Source organism: Pectinophora gossypiella, chromosome 2, assembly GCF_024362695.1.
Source record: "Pectinophora gossypiella chromosome 2, ilPecGoss1.1, whole genome shotgun sequence".
Classification (NCBI taxonomy): Eukaryota; Metazoa; Arthropoda; class Insecta; order Lepidoptera; family Gelechiidae; genus Pectinophora; species Pectinophora gossypiella.
The window spans coordinates 2160000-2181001 of NC_065405.1; the positions used below are offsets into that span (position 1 = coordinate 2160000).

The 21002-nt window shown below is 41.2% G+C and overlaps 1 protein-coding gene and 1 non-coding gene across 3 annotated transcripts in view; one reads left to right on the forward strand and one right to left on the reverse strand.

The window, feature by feature from the left end:
* Nucleotides 1-20741, reverse strand: part of LOC126376473 (NBAS subunit of NRZ tethering complex-like) — a 31107-nt gene extending 10366 nt beyond the window's left edge. Inside the window, exons 1-31 of one of the 2 annotated variants that reach the window (XM_050023866.1) lie at nt 20543-20741; nt 20320-20417; nt 20037-20170; nt 19587-19720; nt 18535-18629; nt 18268-18448; nt 17772-17924; nt 17149-17385; nt 16227-16331; nt 15874-15960; nt 15342-15542; nt 14760-14885; nt 14180-14303; nt 13529-13668; nt 12680-12993; nt 11797-12115; nt 10856-11011; nt 10337-10473; nt 9721-9906; nt 8984-9086; nt 8520-8719; nt 8239-8351; nt 7760-7892; nt 7181-7423; nt 6870-6984; nt 6376-6479; nt 5635-5861; nt 5000-5211; nt 4417-4604; nt 1253-1411; nt 44-204 (exon numbers count right to left, since the gene is read on the reverse strand). In XM_050023866.1, the coding sequence (XP_049879823.1) occupies nt 44-204; nt 1253-1411; nt 4417-4604; nt 5000-5211; nt 5635-5861; nt 6376-6479; nt 6870-6984; nt 7181-7423; nt 7760-7892; nt 8239-8351; nt 8520-8719; nt 8984-9086; nt 9721-9906; nt 10337-10473; nt 10856-11011; nt 11797-12115; nt 12680-12993; nt 13529-13668; nt 14180-14303; nt 14760-14885; nt 15342-15542; nt 15874-15960; nt 16227-16331; nt 17149-17385; nt 17772-17924; nt 18268-18448; nt 18535-18629; nt 19587-19720; nt 20037-20170; nt 20320-20417; nt 20543-20614 (4957 nt within the window). In that variant the 5' untranslated portion in view covers nt 20615-20741. Of the gene's footprint in view, nt 1-43; nt 205-1252; nt 1412-4416; nt 4605-4999; nt 5212-5634; nt 5862-6375; nt 6480-6869; nt 6985-7180; nt 7424-7759; nt 7893-8238; nt 8352-8519; nt 8720-8983; nt 9087-9720; nt 9907-10336; nt 10474-10855; nt 11012-11796; nt 12116-12679; nt 12994-13528; nt 13669-14179; nt 14304-14759; nt 14886-15341; nt 15543-15873; nt 15961-16226; nt 16332-17148; nt 17386-17771; nt 17925-18267; nt 18449-18534; nt 18630-19586; nt 19721-20036; nt 20171-20319; nt 20418-20542 lie in introns of those variants that run through there. The other variant, XM_050023874.1, reaches the window with a different exon arrangement.
* Nucleotides 3997-4069, forward strand: Trnaf-gaa (transfer RNA phenylalanine (anticodon GAA)). The gene has a single exon. It is a non-coding gene; the product is annotated as a tRNA-Phe (tRNA).
* Nucleotides 20742-21002: the final 261 nt, after the last annotated feature.

The window sequence follows — 21002 nt, forward strand, 5'->3', positions numbered from 1 at the left end:
TGTAAATTTGACAAACAGGGCACAATTAGTACAATATTCTCACCCTGCGAAGCAGCTTTGGCCTTCTTCAGCAGCTTGATGTGGTCGGCGGCGGTGAGGCCGGCTACCAGCTGCTTCTCGTCAATGTTCTTCAGAAGCGTGAAGAAGTTGATCAGCGCGTTGTGGTTGTCGCCTCGCAGCTGCGGCCAGAGGTGCTCTCTGATCCTGTGGTTGACAAACAGTAATCACGATATAGATCGAAAATTGTACTGTACCTGAACCTGCATCTTTTCAGGATCAGACGACACGGCGCGGGGAGGGATTCCATCCGTATGTGATCGACATTCAATCAGTCAATCAATCAATAATACTTTATTGCACAAGAACATATATAATGGACATAAACATACGAATAAAACATAAGCACAATAGGCGGCCTTATTGCTAAACAGCAATTTCTGCCAGGCAACCTTAGGGTGAAAGAAGATTACACATTCCTCTTCGAAACGGTAGATTCGCTTCCTCCTTCATTTTGAGAACTGCTAAAGAATGGAACTCTCTCCCTGCGTCATTGTTCCCCGATACATACAAGTAGATAGGGGATATTAGTGACCCTGACACCAGGGTTGATGAGGTTAGTAAACCACCTCACAACCCACACGATAGAAGAAGAGTGATATCGTAACAAATACCGAGGGGGATGATTCAGACCATGATTTTGGGTTGATATCAAGTGGATTGTCCTGTCGGAAAATTCATGAAAATTTTACTGTTTTTTTTAAATTATTTTCATGTCCATACTTTTGCGACGGAAAACTCCACTTGATATCAACTCAGAATCGTGGTCTGAACCATCCCTCACAGTTCTCGTCACGATGTCACTAACACCTGTATAATTTGGAGATTTTCAAGGCAAGAGTGAATAGGCACTATTTGACTTCGCGTGCTCCACTTTAGACCACATTGCTGCTTAAGACCAGGTTGGATTGTGGTCAAACGCACTCAAATCCTTTATTTTAAAATAAACATACAAAAATACGTAAACAACCTATATACGTCCCACCCCTGGGCACAGGCCCTTAAATTAAAAAAAAATCTAAATAAATAAAAAAGTTGACGTTGGTCCCGGCTGCATTAGCAGTCGTTAATAACCATCAATCCGCACTGGGCCCGCGTGATGATTTAAGGGCCGATCTCCCTATCCATCCATAGGGAAGGCCCGTGCCCCAGCAGTGGGGACGTTAATGGGCTGATGATGAAATAAAAAAGTTACCTAGCGTGTGTGGTGGGTCCAGCCGCGGGCAGCGTGTCCGTCGTGAGGTGCGCCAGGCTGAGGTCGCTGTCGGCATGCTGCAGCCACACCTCCAGCGCGTCCAGCTGGTACTTGCCGGCCAGCGAGCACGCCAGCTCCATATGCTCTTTATTTGGTGATCTGTCGATACAAAAGTCATCACTTATTTAAGAGCCACGCTCTTGTCGGTGTAGGAGTTTTAAGTAATCGGCAACTAGTTGCCCCATTTGTTTTGCTGTGCCCTAGCAGGGCCTCACATGTACTGAGGTTGACAACTTATTGATTGTCTAGGTACACCACACACACACACGCACGCACGCACGCACGCACGCACGCACGCACGCACGCACACACACACACACACGCACGCACGCACGCACGCACGCACGCACGCACGCACGCACGCACGCACACACACACACACACACACACACACACACACACACACACAGTACATTGCTCAGTATATAGCTTAACTAATAATGCACTACAGTATTGTTATTGTTACTGTTTTTGTTAATTCCTAGTTATAATTTCTCTGTGTATTTTTAGGACTTAATTTCTCTGTTTACGTTTTACTTTTTATTACATTTAAAACTAGTATTCATGGAAGAGCGGTGCCTCCCAACACAAGCTATTATTGCTTAAAGGGAGACATCGGTATCCATAGCTGGGCATTAACTCGTTAATCCGTTAATCGTTAATTAACGAAGTTAACATTTTGATTAACGGATTAACTTTTAAGTTAACTTTTAAAAATATTAACGGACACGTTAACTTCCGTTAATATGCAGAAGTCCGTTAATCGTTAATCCAATGCCTACTATTTACCACACGGCACCACGGCGCGGCGCGAAATACAGGTTCAGACAAGTATGAAACGAAACGTATGACAGCCAGCAGTTGAGTGGACGCAGTAAAAAAGTGTATGAAAAAAAAGTAGAAGATACCTTACGACAAGAAGCAGTGGAAAATTCGAAAGACAGAGATAGTTTAAGTGGCGGTGGGAGCAATGCGAGTAACAACGATGATGACGACGAAGACTTTTTCAGTTCTGTCACTCAGTCTAAGGAAAACCCAAAGAGCTCCAACTCTTTACAGAGTAAAGCGTAATGTCCATGGACATGGAATCAAAAGACTCGTTCAACGAACAGATATTCATAAATGTATTCATTAAATACAATACTGCTCAAGCACTAATACTGTTCAAGCGCTGCAGTTGAACGTCTGTTTTCCACGGGTAAAGACATTTTAACACCAAAAAGAGTCTCAGATGAGAACTTCGACATGTCATGAAGGGGAATATGCACCTCATGCCCGACAAAGTAGTTTGTTTTATTTCTAACCTGTTAACTTCCAGAACCTAAACCAACAAGTTTTATAAGTTCACTAACGCAACGCAATAAATATGCAATTTTACACATACCTATTAACGGATTAACGATTAACGTTAACTTGCGTTAATTCTTCCGAAATGTAACGTTTTAACGTTTAACGAAGCTAACTTTTTTTGTAGCGGATTAACGATTAACGAAGTTAACTATTTGATTAACGGTGCCCAGCTATGTCGGTATCCTGTCAAAGATTATGAAACCTTTAAAGAAAAAAAAAATAATTAAAAAAAATGTACGCATAATTTCTACAACACCTTGTAAAACTTTGTGACTTGCAATAAACTTCTATTCTATTGTAGCATTCTCCATGCTACTTTTTAGGGAAAAATAGGGCAGTGGTTTCCCTCTTGCCTACCGCCCTATACAAATACTAATACAAAAGTACCAGATACATTTTACGAAACTTCAAAACAATGTTCTATGGAATAGACTAGTTTCCAACTCGACACGAAATTGCTATGGAATTTGTATGAGCACACTGTGACGTCATAGAAAACGTAACATATAATTACGTTTTTCTTGAGTAAAAATAAATAAATCAAATTGAAAAAATAGAATGGTTTTGTCAGTTTTAGATCTGTTTTTATTTAGTAATTAAAATTTCATATTAAATTATTAATTTTTATTTATTTTAATTTCATTTTAAATTGCTTCTATGCTGTTCTGGGAGCATATAAAAAACATAGAACACGTTCAGCTGCTTCTCTTCCCGGGCATGTCGTAAAAACCGACAGAGGGATTGTGTCCTCTAACATGATGGACTAATGTTATGGGCGATAGGCTGATCCCTTATCACCATAAGGTTCATCATATCCATCTTTGGACTTCGTATCAACAGTGGCTGCAAGTTGTCTTTGATTACTTGTGGCTCTGCCCACCCCATTAGGGATTACGGGCGTGAGTTTATGTATGTATGTAATTTCATAATTTATCTTTAATCTAGGATACTGCCCAATTTGCAGAGAAATACTATCTTGTGACGTCATAAATAAAAGCGGTCAAACGTCGTACTCATTGTTACTTAGTTAATAATAGATAAACATCGAAAATACGTGAAAAATGGGAATGATTTTTTTATCATCTTAGACTGGCTTTTACTTCTATATTAGTATTTTATAATTTACGTTGGACCCAGTCAAATAAACAAACACGTTGTGAACCTCTGCCTACCCATTCGGGGATATAGGCGTGATATTATGTTATATTCAGTCAAATAATTAGATACCTAATTGTTGTCTCTCATAATACCACATGCACAAATATACCTACGCATACGTTATCTAAAATCACGAGACATACAAACTGTTTACACTTTTCGCGACTTACCTCACAGCCGAAATAGCTCAGTTGGGAGAGCGTTAGACTGAAGATCTAAAGGTCCCCGGTTCAATCCCGGGTTTCGGCAGCCAGTTTCTTTTTATTTTTATTTTTTTACATTGAACACTAGTAATCTCTCTGAGAGACTAAATTGACAATTTTATTTAAAAAAAATTTGAGAAACCCAAAAAATACTTCTAGGAATTTTGGCATAACATACCTAACTTATAAAAATCTGAAAATTGAACTAATTGCGAACTGGATCATCTGCGAATTGGACCATCTACGAGTTGGACCATCCCCGAATTGAGATATTTGTGTATTGGACTATCTGCAAACTGGACCATTTGCGAATTGCGCCATTTGCGAATTCAAACATCTGCGAATTGGATGCACCCGACCCAATTATGCATCTCAGGTAGTTCCTTTCCTCACCTAGCGACTCTATAGATCATCTCCCTCCTATAGTCCTCGTCGGCGTTGAACAGTAGACCGTTGACATTAAACCCGTGTTGCTTCAGCTTGTCCACCTCGCCCATTCCGGTCAACTTGTCTATGCATTGCCGGATGATTTCCAGTTGCTCCTCTGACGCGTTCTTCTGTTTCAGGGTCGTTCTTGCCATCTGCAAAAAAGCGGTAACCATACAGGTTGTTAGTGTACCGAATGCTGAGGGGATGATTCAGAACATGATTCTGAGTTAATATCATTTAACAATGGTTTGCCTCTATTGACGTTATAAAAGATGTTATGCCGATCACTGCTTCTTGAGATAGATTAGGTCTCCTAGTTAAGGTAGCAGGGTTATACGTCTGTTACATTTGTGTATCCGAGCTATAGCATTCAATGTTGTATTGACCTTTTTTCTATGACAATAAACATTTTTTTTTGATTTAAATTTTCCAACGCTAAATTCATGTTTTTTTTTTGTGATTTTTAAATTATTTTCAATTCCATACTTTTGACCTAGTATTTCTAAGAGTTATGTTGTTATGTTATATCGTTATGTTATGTGACTACCTTGGAAGGCGCGCAAAGGTACACGTTGTCCCTGAGGTCGGGCGCGTTGCACTTCATGAGAGTAGCGTACAAGGCTGCACTGACGAGCGTGTCCGTGTGGTGGCTGTCTATGAGCTTCCTGGTATGCGCGAAGTGTTGCGTGGACCGCAGCAGGCACGCCACGCCCAGCGGGGTGTCCTTGTAGATCAGCTCTTCAGCGCATTTCTGGACGACTGGACATAAAGGCAGATTTGATAATTACTACCGAAGAAAAACGTGATAAAATATCGGACAAGAGTGTCATATGGTCTAATTGAAGCCGAGGAATTGGGTCGTCTACTAGGTTCAAGAAAAAATATGAAATTCTGCTTACTAAACAAAGACAGATCTAAAAGTCATGAAAAACATGTTCTTTATACTATTTAACTTATTTATGAATTTTATTTTTTTTACTACCCAATTCCTCTGCTCCAATTAGACCCTAATATTACACACTTTGTCTTTATACAAAACCTAATTGCACAACGAAATATCCATAACTTTAATATACGTTATTGGAAAGTTTATATGATTGATTTCGCTATAAGCCAGAGATCTTTCCGAGGTTATCTATTGGTAGATGTTTCTACACCTAAAACCACACACCATAAACGTACCTTCAGCTTCAAGCTCTGTGTTCCCGGCGTTGTCGACAGAGTTCTGTATGTAGAACCACTTGAGCACCGCTTGTCCGCGGCGCGACGTTCCGTCGTCCGCGTTGGGTAAAGAGAACGTGTCATAGCGGTAGTGGATGTCCGACACAGAGTGGGACGGATATAGAGAGCGGTAGAACTCTTGGCAGTGGACGGATTTGTCTGACGCGTCTATTGTTGATGCTTTCTCACTGGAAAACGATGATTTGGGAAATGAAACACTATTCAACAAGTAAGTACACCCTAAGGTTTCTTCTTTCTACCTAAGGTTGGCTGGAAGAAATTGCTATTTAGCAATAAGGCAGCCGATTGTATTTGTCTGTTGATTTTGTAATTTTTCTTTAGGTTGTGTTTATGTGTATTGTAATATAATATCTAATATTCCAAATGTTATTTTCTACACTAACATTCTATTTGATGAAGCTGAAAATTTGGGAGGTTTCTTAAAGCGGCATTGGCGAATGAATATAGCGCCATTATGACCAAACCGGCTAATGACGTCACGAATATTAAGCCATTTTATATTGCTCCGTATACTCGACGCCTCCCCGCACCTCTGCCCCGTTAGTAAACAAAAGTCTACTCTAGTGAAATAAACTATCGCCCTTCTTTTTCTATTGCTCTGTGAGTTACCCTTAGATATTTAAATTATCAAATTATTCCAGAAATCAAAAAGAAACGTGCGAATAGAAAACATGAACTTACCTAGCTGAGAACTTGTTTTGGAATGTGTCCAGTAAGTAGTTGAGAAGCGGTACTTTCTTCTCAGACCTCGCGGGTGCCACCAAATCCTTCTTTTCTATAACAGGCTGTAACACAAATAATAAAGTACCTATGTATCCGACACCAGCGCAGCAAAAAGGAGGGTTATATGTTTAACCACTATGTCTGTGTATGTTCGTCTGCTCCTAACTTCTAAACCACTTATCAAAATTTTACAAATGAGGACACTTAATTGTCCGGTGGTTATTAAGTTGCATTGACACCAGATCTTTGGACTATCTAGGCCCTGAGCTTGGGGTCTATTATGGCTAACATTGATCTTAATCCCAATTATTAACGTTCGAGATTCGGACACGAGTTGAAGTCAGACAATAACTCCAAATGCAAAATACGATGAATTTATTCAATATCTACATTTATCGAACATCTGATTTATACAATGTTTTGGTGATATTTCAATACGTCAGGTCTCTTACCGTAGTAATAGCATCAGCAAACTCATCATCTGTGGAGGGCCAACGCTCAGTCAGATGGCTGTGCTCTTTCAAGGCCGCGCCCATTTGCTGAAGACCTTCCAGTTCTAGGCCCAATCTGAAAATAAATACGAATATTTGGTCCAAGTATTCTTCACCCGTTCGTATAAAACGCTACTCACTCAAGGCTCCAATATTAATGAAGCGCGTTGCGAACAACTGGCGGCGCACAGCTCTTACAAATGACGCGAGTCGCCAACTGCGATTCTCGTCAAATCATCAAAGTGCTAAAATGTGTAGTTGCGATATGTCACCTCGCCCGCAGTATGTCCTCGATGCTGCCGGCGTGGCAGTGCGTGGCGGCGGCGGCGAAGAGGTCCCGCCTGGCGGCGCGGTCGGCGTGCGCATGCGCGTGCGTGGCCACGTGCGCCAGCAGCGGCGCGGCGGCCGCGTGGCGCGCCGCCGCCAGCCGCCGCGCCGCCTCGGCCGCCGCCGCGCCGCCCGCGGGGCCCGCCGCCACCGCGCGCTCGCCCACCAGCTGCAGCACCGCGCCCTGTCTGCGATATACACGTGTGTTACAACTATATTCTGATACTGCGCAAAAGACGGCTCTTGTCGAGCCACAACTCGCCAGTTAGTCTTTAGAAGTATATCTATAACTTATACGGCAAATAGGCTATCGGACAGTTTATTCATTAATGGTAAAATAGACCATTAGTGTAACCTCCAGCGGCCCATGTTTCCAATTTTAAAATAACTTTGTGTCTTATGAACGATCGCCGGCTCATATATCCGTGTATGGACAGAGAGAATACAACCGCATGACTCACAATCTTAAAATGGACAGTTTAATAATTATCTCTAACGTAATGTAAAAACAACTAAATTCTTACCTGGCGTTTTCATCATCGCCAGCGATCCTCAACAGTTTTGCCAGTTTCAACAATTTGTGACTGGCTAGATAAGCATTTGGATCCAATTTCAGACAGTCTTCGATCAGCGTCATTCTATCCTCACAGAGTCGTACTACAAAAAAATGGACAAAAAGTATTTGAACATGGAGAAAGCCAACACTTTAACTAATTAAATATAGCAATCGTATTAACTGACTCCAGAACGAAGTTTGAAATGTTTCTCCACCAAACCACAAAAACTCAGCATCATCACCTCCCTATCGTCACCCCGTTTTCACGGAGTCCTCTTACCTAACCCAATGAATGAATGGATGAATGGGGCCAGGCTGCCTGTCTGACCTTTAGCCCGCAAAAAGAAAACCAGCCCACCCAGTATTGGTTAGGTCACATACCCCGGAAACGCATTTCTTAGAAAAATGTCACGAAAAGGTGACAGAAGTACAGGTGAGGTCCCTTACCTTGAATAGGAAGAATTCCCAGATCAAAAGCGCTCAATATCTGAAGAGCCGCTATAAGATCGAGTTCTTGTTGAATCTCCGGGTTGCCATCTTTGATCAAAGTCAAACAGCACCTAAAAATCAATCAGAACAGATGACTGCTTAACACGATCATTCGAGAAAGTTCCAAAGCAGGATCTTTAGTGGCGTGAGATTTGAGGTCGAGGCTACCGTCATTTGGGGCCATCTGCATATCGCTTAAGGTTCCAGAAATATCTCCAGTTTCAGAAATCAAAACTCACCTGGCAAGTTCCAAAGCGGGGTCAGTAAGCGACGAGGCAGAGTTAAAGTACTCCTTGGCAGCGTTGGAAACGAGGTCCACACTGCGCCTGTAGTTGACTAGGTGCGACACTCGGCGTGTGTCCGCCTCGCAGGTCAGCACCTCCGCTGCTAGCTTGATGCTCGACGCGTCACCTGATGTCAAGAGGGATGACGCGTAGATCTGGAAACCATGTATTTTTAGTCCTCTTTTCTTGAGTCTATGAGACTGTTTCGACTACCAGCTCCTACCATAGTCGACGCATATCGCGTTCTGCGCGATATAAATAAGTCCACTCTATTGGCTACGCGACAAAAAATACAAATTCTATTGGATCAATTATCGCATCGCGCGCGATATGCGGGTACTATATTACAAAAAGGATAATTAAATCTATTAGGCAATCTTTTTCTATCGCTAAGTAATATAGGCTCGTCATATAAGTACCTCGTAACACTGTTCTTTGGAAATGCAGGTGAATAACGTGGCTTGCAACTCAAGAATATCCTTTAGTAATTTCTCCCAATCTTGTTGAGTCGGTTTCTCGTCTCTGTAACAAATATTATCATTATATGTTGGAGTTTTGGAGTGCTAAATGATTATGTCTCACCGCAAAGCGACAAACGGCCAGCCTAATTATTAAATAGTCCTCTGTGTTGCATGCAACCCCTCAATGTAATTTACAACACGATTGGGAAAATCGATAAGCAGTGCGACGAATGTGGAGTACTTATAATAAATAATACTTTGGACGTGAGTTTTAAGAGTTTAAATAATGCTCTTAAAAGATACTGTGAGAGAGCACATCGCAGCCGTGGACAGAGCGGGGTATAGCAAGAGTAGTAGGACTAGCACGTTACTATATCCCGTCAGCACGCGTCAATTGTTCCGTACTAGCAAGATGTTAATACTTATTCTGTTTTATGGGCGTCTGAGCTGCAGTAGTTTTAGGCGGATGTGACGTTCCTTACGTAAAAATTGACGATTCAAAGTGTAACTATGTTCATCATCATCATCAATTTAAGAGCCACGCTCTTGTCGGTGCAGCATTTTCCATGCTACTTTTTTTGGTAAAAATAGGGCAGTGGTTCCCTCTTGCCTTCTGCCCCAATTAACTATGTTACCTACTGAAAAAAGAAATATTTGAATTTGACTAGTTCCCATGAGTTGGACGTGTTACTTACCCAGTGGCCAGACTCCTAGCGAGGCGCGTGAGGAGGTTCTGTGCCTGCTTGTTGTGCTTGTGCATGTCCCGCAGCTCGCGCGGCGGCACGCGCACTCCGCGCCACGACACGCGCGAGCTGGCCGACACCAGGCGCTCCAGTTCTGAGACGCGGCGGACCAGCTCGCTGCCGGATATGCTGCCGTCACTGACGGTGCCAAAAATATAACATAACATAAATAGCATATTATTTCTTCTATTGCTGGGCTAAGACCTCCCTTCAATCAATCGGAGGTGAGATGGAGCATTACTGCACCAAGCTTCTCCAGTGCGGATTGGTGGAGGTAATTGGGAAACGTATGAGACAAATATTTAAAGAAGACGTGTGATTTTTGTACTATATCCCTACCAGGATTCGAACCCGGGCCCTCCGGATTACAACCCAACGCTCAACTGGGCCACAGTGGCCGTGCTTAATGGATATGATGAACCGTATAGTGAGCAGTCCATCACCCATTAGTAAAATTAGGAAAAAATATATACTCGAAAAGAAATGAATCTACGTATATAAAATTGTGCTAGTGAAGACAGTCTTTTTTAGAAAAAGATTTAGTTACGATCACTCTTCAAAAACGTACCTTTCCTTCAATATGGTGTCGAGCAGATCACACGCCATGTCGAGCTGGTCGGTGCCCGTGTGAGCGAAGAGACATCTCTCGGCCAACTCCAGGTGAGTTCGCACGTCCAACTCGAACTCACTTGGTGATTGGAGAACCTATGGATGACGAACAGGCTAGAGACTGGGTGAGAGATAATTTGACCACGTTTGTTGATGACGTCATACAAAAAACAGACACATACGACAATGAGACAAAATCAACAGATTGCAGACACATTTCCTTCGAAGCGTCTTAGTGAGCTGATATTTTTGTTCTATGGCGACTTTCTCTAAATATGCGGGGTTTAGCAGAAATTCAGGTTTTGAGTACTGCCCGATACATCATTGTTATAACCCTTCTTCCTCTGCCAGCCCTACCATTAAACTTCGCTTTATATACCGCTTTCGTAATTCTATTATTTCATCCATTCTACATGGACGGAAACTAATCCTAAGGCCTATCTGAAATCTTAAAAAAAAAACTAAAAAATAAACTTACCAACAAAATGTAAGACAGATCGTCGACACTGATGCTCTCAAGGTAGTCGGTAAGCCCAATCAAACAAGCATCGGTTCGCTTGGTCAAGATCTCGTATCTTTTAAGGAACGGAATGACGTACTGCTTCAGATCAGACACGAACGTTGTTGGTGTGGACTGGAACATAAAACGTTCAAGTTGCAGGGAATGTCTAATAGGATACTTGACAGTTTTCGAATAAGTATTAAAAAAAAATACAAACGCTTATTGTATACCTCTTAAAATATTTTATTTTCTCGAAAAAGCTTATTATAATAGAGAAAAACATATTGCTTTTCACTAATTTTAAATTTCGAACGAAAGCGGTAGGACACGTGACATTGTGCCAAGTGACGTCACATTTCTATAAGCAAAGAAACCTGACAGATAGATTTTGTTTATTTTGTGAAATGTGACGTCACACCAAGCTCCATCAAGGCCGCTCGTGTTTCGGGTCTTGTAATATACAGATAAAAAATGGCATTCTCATTTTGCAAAAATAAAATATTTAAAAATTATCTTAATAAAAAAAAGACTATTGGATAATTATCGTTAAATGATAAACTGCCATATCCGACATATTTCATATTTTATTGTTACAACTGTCAGGTAGCTAATTCTACCTGCAACTTTCCACCAACGGACACCGCGACACCGGGAGGGATTCCATCCATATGTGGTCAACATTCCTCTTTCATTACGAGGACTGCTAAAGAATGGAATTCTCTTCCTGCGTCATTGTTCCCCAATATATATAATTTGGATATTTTCAAGGCAAGAGTGAATAGGCACTATTTGTATACATTATATACTCCATACCCCCATCCAGTTAATTGAGGGGAGGCGTGTGCCTAGCAGTGGGACGTATATAGGCTGTTTATGTTTATATATTGACCGTCAGACAAAACTTGTGCTAAACTCACCATTTTCATCAACAAACAGCAAGTCTCCAAGGTCGATAGTTTCTCCAGCTCTTTGAAGGTGACCCCTTCAACATTGATATCATAGACCAGAGTATCCAAAGTCAACAGATGGAACATCATCTCATCAAGACCCTCGACCCCTCCCCCGACGGTTGCGATGGTGATGAGGGCGAGTGAGTGAGAGACTAGGCCGCTCCGTTCTTCTATCTCTCTCGCACGGTTCTCGTACCACTTCGGTATGTCGTCGTTGGCTGAAATATCGGCCGCTTGTTCTGTCTCTGGAGTCGTGTCTTCGGACCAGTTGGAACTCCAGATTGACCTACAAGTAGAAAAGTAGAAGTAGATAGTACTAGTGCAATGATGGACCCTGTGCTTTTTTTTGTAGCTTCTTTTCCTCGGTTATACAGGTTGTGAGAATCTGCGGTTCTTTTAGGCGAATGAGACGTTCGTTACGTAAATATTGACGATTCAAAGTGTAACTATGTTACCAACTCAATAAAGATACTTTTGATTTTGAATTGAATTTGATGATGCTCAATTTTTTTACATTTTTTACAGCATACTGCTCCACTGCTCCACTCCGCTGCTCCACTGCGGGTTGGTGGAGGTGTTTGAGCTAGTAGCCCGGGACCAACAGCTTAACATGCCTTCCGAAGCACGGAATCATCTTACTTTGTCGGACAATCAGGTGATTCAAGCAGTGTCCTTACCAAACAAAGGATAGTTTCACAAAGTGATTTCGACAATGTACCCATCGGGAATCGAACCTGGACCTCCAATCGTGAGCTCAACGCTCTAACCACTAGACCACGGAGGCTGTTGTTCAAAAACAAAAGAGATATAAAGAGTATTATACGTGGTCTTATTATTTCAGATCACCTACCTGAATATCTCTTTCCTGCACCAATCGTTCTCATTCTCCGATGGCTTGATCTTAATCGGGGATTTCTTCTCGAACCACAGCATGGGTTCTTTCGTAGGCAATAGGTGCTGATAATCTAGAGGATATAGCGTTTCTGGTAACTTCGCAAGCACTGCGAGTTGCATTGAAGTGGTTTTGATATTAGGCCAGAGGCAAGTGAGGGCTTCAATGCGACCTTCCTTGGCTATCTCCATAGAGCTATGGACGATGCTGTTGCTGCGTAGCCGGTCGTACTCGTCCTTTTGGTAAGTCGATTTCTCGCATCTTAAAATTGCCTGGTGGTAAACAAAAAGCGTTTGATTGAAAATATGCTAAGGATGCTTCTTCTTCTATCGTGTGGATTGTGAGGTGGATTAGCAACTTCACCACGAAAGCTATTTGGTTAGGGGTTTCTTAATAAGACACGACGCATTTATAGAAGGGAAGCTACGAGGAAAGAGAGAAAGAGGAAGACCAAGAAGAGCTTACATGGAACAGATTAAAGAGAAGGTTAACGTCGTGTCTTATAAGGAAGTGAAAGAATTGGGCTTTGATAGACAAGAATGGAGAAAGCTACACCGACAAGAGCGTGGCTTTTAAATTAATGATGATCTTGCAGAGTGAATTGGCATTATTATGCCTCTTATGTGTTGCATTTTGGTGAGGTGGTGATCAATAGCAATCCTACTCCGAATATAAAGTACGTGACGTAACATAAATAGCCAATTACACTCCAATGCTGGGCCTACCCTCTATCAACCGGAGGGAGTATGGAGCAGGCCCCAGTGTACGCCAGTGCGGGTTGCTGGAGGCAGTGCTGAAAGTCTTTACCTCGTAAAGTCGCAGCCGCTCCTTATAGAACAACATGACATGGCGACACCGCAGCAGCTCGCTGGTATACGCGTTCAGGTCTTCTAGCGTGATGTCATCGGGATCTTTGACTTGATCCTCCGGCCGATCCTTGTTGATTTCTGTGGGTAAACATACATACATAAACTCACGCCTATTTCCTAGGCAATAGGCTAGTTTCCAACTAGTCAAATCAGTTACTCTTTAATAAACATCAAAACACGATATTACTATGGAATTTGCACACTGTGACGTCATAGAAAAACGTGATAAAACGCCGGATAAATAAGTTAAATAGAAAAAGGAAAATGATTTTCGTTAGTTTTAGATCTGTCTTTATTTAGTAATCAGAATTTCACAATTTATCTTGAATCTAGTACACGACCCAATTCCATTTGCAAAATTTGGGTAATAGTTTTAACCATTACATTACCCAAAATCATTTATGATCCAAACATGAATTCGAAAACAAATCCGACAATCATTGTTTTACGTCTGCGCTAGATTCAAACCTGCGACCTCAAAGTGACAGGCAAGCTTTCTACCAACTGGGCTACGACGGCTCCATTGATTTTTTATACTACAACTTTAGACAGACGTGCTCTGTGATATAACCTTATGTTAGGTACTTACCGTTCAGGATCTTTTCGTTGGTAAGCTCGAGACCAAACTGCAAGAGTTCCTTAGCCGCCGGCAATGTTTCTGGTAATCTGTCCACGCACTGATGAACGGCCCAGATTTTCTTGGATACCTTGCTCTGAAAATAAATAAATGCCACATTTTACGCCAATGTGGAGTTAGTTATTTGTTCGCGTGCCATCAATAGGGGAGGTTCTGATCACCAGGGGGGTTAAAATGGCCATATCAAAGCAATTCACCTGAGAAAGCAATATTCATATTTGACATTTGCGCATATAAAAGTAAGTGCGCAATGCAAACAAATGTCAAATAGCAATATTGCTTTCTTAGATGAATTGCTTCGATGTGGCCGTTTTAACCCCCCTGTTTACTTAATAAAACCATAAACAGACAATCAGGTGATTCAAGGTTGCAATGTCCTTTGCCAAACAAAATACATTCTCACTAAGTGATTTCGACAATGTCCCCATCGGAAATCAAACCCGGATCTCCAGATCGTGAGCCCAACGCTCTAACCACGGAAGCTGTTAATAAAACCAGGGAAAGATTATTTAGTTTATCTGTGCCAACTTACCAAATACTTCTGTATAGCGTCTGTGGAGACGGGGTTCTTCCGCCACTGCTGTTGGTACACCAAGTCGCTGTCCAGGTTGAACGTGTCGGCCAGCGCCAGAGCGTCGTTGTAGTTGCCGCTTTCAATCTAAAAATACATTGAAATTTATACAATGTTACGTTCTTACTATGCAAAGTACTCCTTAAGGAGCAGACAGGGAGCAGCAAGGAAACAGTGTCTTGTTCGTTCACCGATTTATTGCGGATTGGCGATATTTACAAGTACCCTCAATATTCTTATATACTAAATATCACTACCCTACATCACATAGGACTGGAGTAATGGGTAGACTCTATAGATGTCGAGGCAGACCCCCTGTCCCCGCGGTATAACAACCGCACCGCACGCAGGACGAATTATATCGACGACTTCGACCAACAGACGCAGCGGATGCTATCTATGCGATAAACGTCTCACGGTTATTGGTCGAAGCCCTCCATATACGCGCCGCGATTGCAGTGGGAGTGGTGTGTTTGTCAAAACCAGCTCTCGTGTCTTTATTGCACAGATAAATAACGAAGAGAAAAAAAAAGAGAGACTGACCTTCCTAGAGAACAGTTCATTGGGCGTGGTGCTCTTGACACCCAGAAGCCGGTAGATCCTGGAGACCACGGTAATTTTCTTCGGCTTCGGCTGGAAAGTCTCGATGTCGGTGATCGCGTACAACACTGATTTGACCAGCTCCTTCGTCAGTTCCATCATCGAGTCGTCAGTGTCGGATTCTACAACCTTCACCACTTCCATCTGGGGAGTAGTTTTTGGTTAAAAACTTTATATAACAGAAAATAACATATTTTTCGAAAACGGTTGGTTCTGTGACGTTTTTCCCAGTGACGTCACATTTCAATAAACAAAGAAACTCACTCAACCAGTACAGCTTGAAACCTGACAGATAGGTTTTGTTTATTTTGTAATATGTCTACTATCAATCATGGCCGCCCGTGTTTGGTCTTGTAATACACAGATAAAAAAAGTATTGAATAATTATCGTTAAACAATAAACTACCCCATCCGACATATGTCATATGTTATTGTTACAACTGTCAAGTAGTCAATTATGGCAATGGAAACTTACGCTGTCATCACTTCTCGAGCGTTTCGCTGGCAAAATATTTGACTCACATTCCAACGCCATGAAGGTTCCATCATGAGCACATGTCACCTAGATAATATAAAAGTAAAATTAAATGTCCAATATAATTCAATTTTTCAGTGACAAAAAAGAAGAAGAGTCTGTTTTCTTTGTATGTTCCTTGAGTCTGTCATCATAGCCTCATGCGTCTATTTCAGACGATTCATGACTATCATTGTCCATTCGCAGAGTCTGTACTTATTTCATGGTTGTTTAAGCCAATTCTGGAGCAATTGTGTACAAATAAATAAATAAGAAGAAAAAAGAAGCAGAAGCAAAACGGAAGACAATATTACCTGTGGCGACCCTTGAAAGAACTCCGGCTTCTTCCCCAAAATATTCATCATGTTTTTAATATCACAAACAGTTACAGCACCACTAAATCTCGATAGAATAATTTCCTGAAAGAAGAATAGAAGTTAGAAAATTGTTGCAGTAGGAAAGAGAAAACAGAAGTGCCGAAATCTATGAATGCTATATTATTCGGTGTCTTAACTCGTACATAGATATGCAAACTATTAAAAACCGGTAGTGGAAAATGACAGCACTGGAAGGGCTAAAAAGGACCGGATCTTAAGTGCGCTAAAATAGCAAATGTAGATGCACACTCCAGGAAACGGAGCTTATTTGTTTATTTTAATGATATTAAAATCCGTCAATCATCTGTCCCTTTCCCTTTCGGTGGATAAGAAAAAGACAGGTATAACTCAAAATAAAATTATACGGTGTTTCCGGGAACCAGTACCAATAAGTCTTTACTTGACGAATAAATTATTTGAAAATGATACTTTTGGGGAATCACCATCCCTATTATTATTGCGGTATATAAAGCGAAAGTTGATGGTAGGGCTGGCAGAGGAAGACCGAGAAGGACTTACGATGACCAAATTGGAGATGTCCTTAGAGAAGGTTTAATACGATCTACTCTGAACCGGCACGCGTGTATGAAGTGATTGATGAATGTGGAGGAAGCAAGAGAAGTGTGTCAGGATCGAAGCAAATGGAATTCTATAGTCTTTGCTTACCCCGGTGGGAAATAGGCGTGAGTTTATGTATGTATGTACCATCCCTATAACGATCTGCGTTGCAAATTGTCGCCATGGCAGTTTCCTATCGACGTGCATATTCCGTTATGTCAAATAGGAGAATATCCTTTAGATGAAGACGCGTCAATGTAGCCTTGTTAAGGCCCATGTTGCTACCTCCTTATGTTCTCACCTCATTACTCCACCAGTTGACATCAGCACCGTAATATTTAGTCACATCTTTGCCCTTATTGGCAGGTTTATGGTCCTTCACTAGGGGGTTGTCCAGGTCGTGCTGTGGCTGTGAGGTCAGAGGCCAGCGGTACAGGAACTTTAGTAGCGGCAGCCGCCATACGGATATCTCACCGTTGCAGTGTAGGCAGACGAGCTTACTGCCGTCTGGGGATAGCACCATGTGGACTACGAAGGCCTGTGGGGATTCAATATTGGAGACCATAGACTTAAACATTCTTTCTGTAGCGCAGCGATAGTGACTATGTGTAAGATGTGAGTATATTAATAAAAGTCAGTTAGAGTTTTACTGTCGTTTCATTGACACATCACTATCTTAGGACTATGATACGCGCTCACGCGGATTATGATGATACTCTTCGACGCGCTATGATATGGAGTCTTTCAAAGTAGTGGAAAAAGCTCTAGAAGGTCGGCAATGAACCCGCAATGATGCAGCGAGTTTGAGTATCAATACCACCGTCTTTTACGACACCGTTTTTTAACCTCATGTTATAATAATCTCAGCTAAAACGGAACCTGGTACTTGGCCGAAAAGCTCATGGCATAAGAAAACATTCTCACCAAGTTTTTATTGGACACAAAGGGTATATACAAGCTCCAGCGCTCGGTAGCCATGGCTTCAATCTCGTCGGAGACCACGGAAAGCTTGTACCACGGCTCGTCGTTCAGGATGCGCCACGCTGTGATGCCTGCGCTTAGCGGGGATGACGTATCCTGGGGAGAGGGCAATTAATTAGCGTAAACTCCACAGCAGAACGCGTTCTGCTGCTTATCTTCCCTTGTTTTTGAAGAGCTGCCATAACGCTTTGCATTCAGTACATAGTTGCTTGAGAGGTGGCGTACGTTGCGTCGCGTCCGCCTCTCCACAATGAGGATGGGATGGGGGTATTTGCCCAAGAGACAAATCGAGAAATCGCCGCCAAGTCGCGGACGATCGCGAGTTCGTAACCGCGGCTCTGGTACCATGGCGGTGATACGGAGGAGCGAGCGAGCCCGACAGGGAAGGTATGCAGTAGACATTACCCCTCGTAAAAAAAGAGGGAGTAGATAAGCTGACCTTGGCGTTGGCGTACGGCGGGCCGCACACGTAGAGGGTCCCGTGCGGCTGGCAGTAGGCCACGGCCGCCACGCCGCCCGCGTGCAGGCGCCGCTCGTGCTGCAGCTTGAACCCCTCCGTCTGCGACACCAGGTAGCCGCGCAGCTTGCCGTCGTACGTCACCACTAGCACCTCCCAGTTCCTGACAATGATAAGTTTCACCAGAATTGATTACTCACTCACGAATAAGGGCGAGATTACCACAAACATTAGTAAAAATATATTTACCATTTATTGTTTTTTACTCTAAGAGGCATAAAGATGATATCAGCAACAGCGTGTGTGTTATCTGTGCACTCTAAACCACCGGGCCTGGAGCAATCCTGCAAAATGTACCATTATGATGTACATTTGCTTAACAAAGCCATATTGTTTTAAACAACACACACTCCATATCGTCGCCTTATAGAGAAAATCACAGCGCAGGAACTTCAGGAAGGATGTCTGTTTCCAAGTCGTTATAATCTGGGAGTCTTCAAGGCTAGAGTGAATTGGCATTTGGCGCAATGGTGCAAGCCAATTTTATTTTTTTAAAAAGAAAACCACTATAAAGGAATGATATACAGATAGTCATCTCCTTGTCAAGATGAGTGTGCATTAAAAACACTGCAAAAATCCCGAATTATTCTAACTATAAGTTCTCTATTCAATATAGATAGATAGATAAAATCTTTATTTAGGTTTGAGACGTTACATTAACTTATAATTTGAACATATTTGAAATCTAAGACTTAAAACGAAAAGCTCGGCCGATGTTATATCGACTCACATGGGAGGCAATACGACGCCGATTTTCAGCGAAACCCACACACACACACACACACACACATCATTAAAATATAAAAGACAGGACAGATATAGAAAAGATACATCTCTTTCACATTAAAAGGATACAGCTTAGTAAGACAGAGATGAAAATTCAGGCTATTACAACTAATGGTGAGACCAGAAAATTTCAAATACAACAAGTTAAGACAGACTGCTAATACATAAATGCTCATAAAACTTGAAAGTTGAAAAAGTGATTTAAAGATTAAGTTACAGATTGTACATAGTACCTAATGGTACCAAATAGTGAGTTTTACTATAACAAAAATTATAAATTATTTATGAAAAAAAAAAAAATATTTATGCGAAATAATAGTTATGAGTGTATGTTATGTGTAAATTAAGGTGCTCAGGAGAAAATGACAATGCCGAAAATGTCGGAATTTGATTATAATTTAATTAATTATCAATTTATTATCATTATGTTTAGTATTATGATGTTAATCACTTACAATAGGAATGTTGAAGAGGTTTGAGGCAGTGAGGTCAAAGAAGCTAATAACTCCATTTCCATAAGCCAGCACCACAAAGGAACAATCTGGACTCCACACAAGCTTCCTCCACTGTGGGTAAGCATCCCGATTCACTGGAATGTGTAACTTTGTAAGTAGGTTGCAAAGTCAGACAAAACTTATTTATTGGCATAAAATTTTGTTTTTTTTTAAGAACATTTATTTTTTAATTGCTGTAAGCCAGCAATTAAGCCAGCAAATAAGTCAGCATTCCATAAGGAGCTTTTATTTTATTTTGTTGGCAAAGTTTTTTTTAGTCTTTGTATTGGCTTTATACCTATCTGTTATTTAGTACCTTAGTTATGTGCTTAAAATAGAAGAATTTACCCAGATGCAAAGTGGTAATGAAAAATAAACAATAAACAAAACAAATAAAATTAAAAAAAATACCTGTGGTCCTTGCAGCAATGGTAGCATACTCGGAGCGTTTGGTCCGTATCTCAAGTATATTATCTGTCAGCACGGCAATCACCTTGCCCTCATCCCCAAGAGCTATGTGCCATTTCTGCTGGCGCTCTTTGAAACTAGAAATAATTAAATATATAATACAAACATACTTTATCGTAAAATAAATATGTTGTATAAACAGGCAGCCTTATTACTAAGGTAGCAATTTCTTTTTAATTTTATTTTCGTAAGTTGGAGTATCTAAGTTGAAACAGATATTACTTACGCGGTAATACTATCGATTAGGCTCTTTTTCGGGCCGAAAAACTTGAGCCATCGCCAAAGTGCCGATATATTTTCTGGCAAAATATTGTCCGGTTTTTGCTGAAAAGATAATTGCAAACTTTAGAAAACTACTGCAGTCTTTGTTAAATGTATTTTAAGGCATTTTTTGAACGGTAATTAGCAGCGGTAGATCAGAAAACATCCAAAATATGGCAAAAACTTACCAAGTATTCTGGCTCAGGTTTCCATTCGGAATACACGTACAGCTCGTGTAATATGGATTTGTTTTCCTCCATTATATAAAATTAAAGCGTTTTTATCACTTTATGAATATTTTAGACCATTTGAATCATTTATTTATCTAAATATGCTGACGACGTATTGAATGATGTTTTTGACATTTTTAGCAAGTGTTTTTATAATTTATCAATAAGCTGAAACTGACACAGCAACTGTTCGTTGACAAATTAAACATCACTTCTTATTACTATAGAGGTGGTGTGATGTGCAAAATTTATTCATTAAGGTACTGCAACAAAAACACAAGTATTGACGAATTTATAATGAAAAAAAGTAAAAATAAAAATGTCAGCAGATTTTCGAACGTATTTGTGTGAATGAAACACACTGAGAAACGTAGCTGAGAAATGAATACATGTCCAAGTGAGATATCAGTAGATCCAA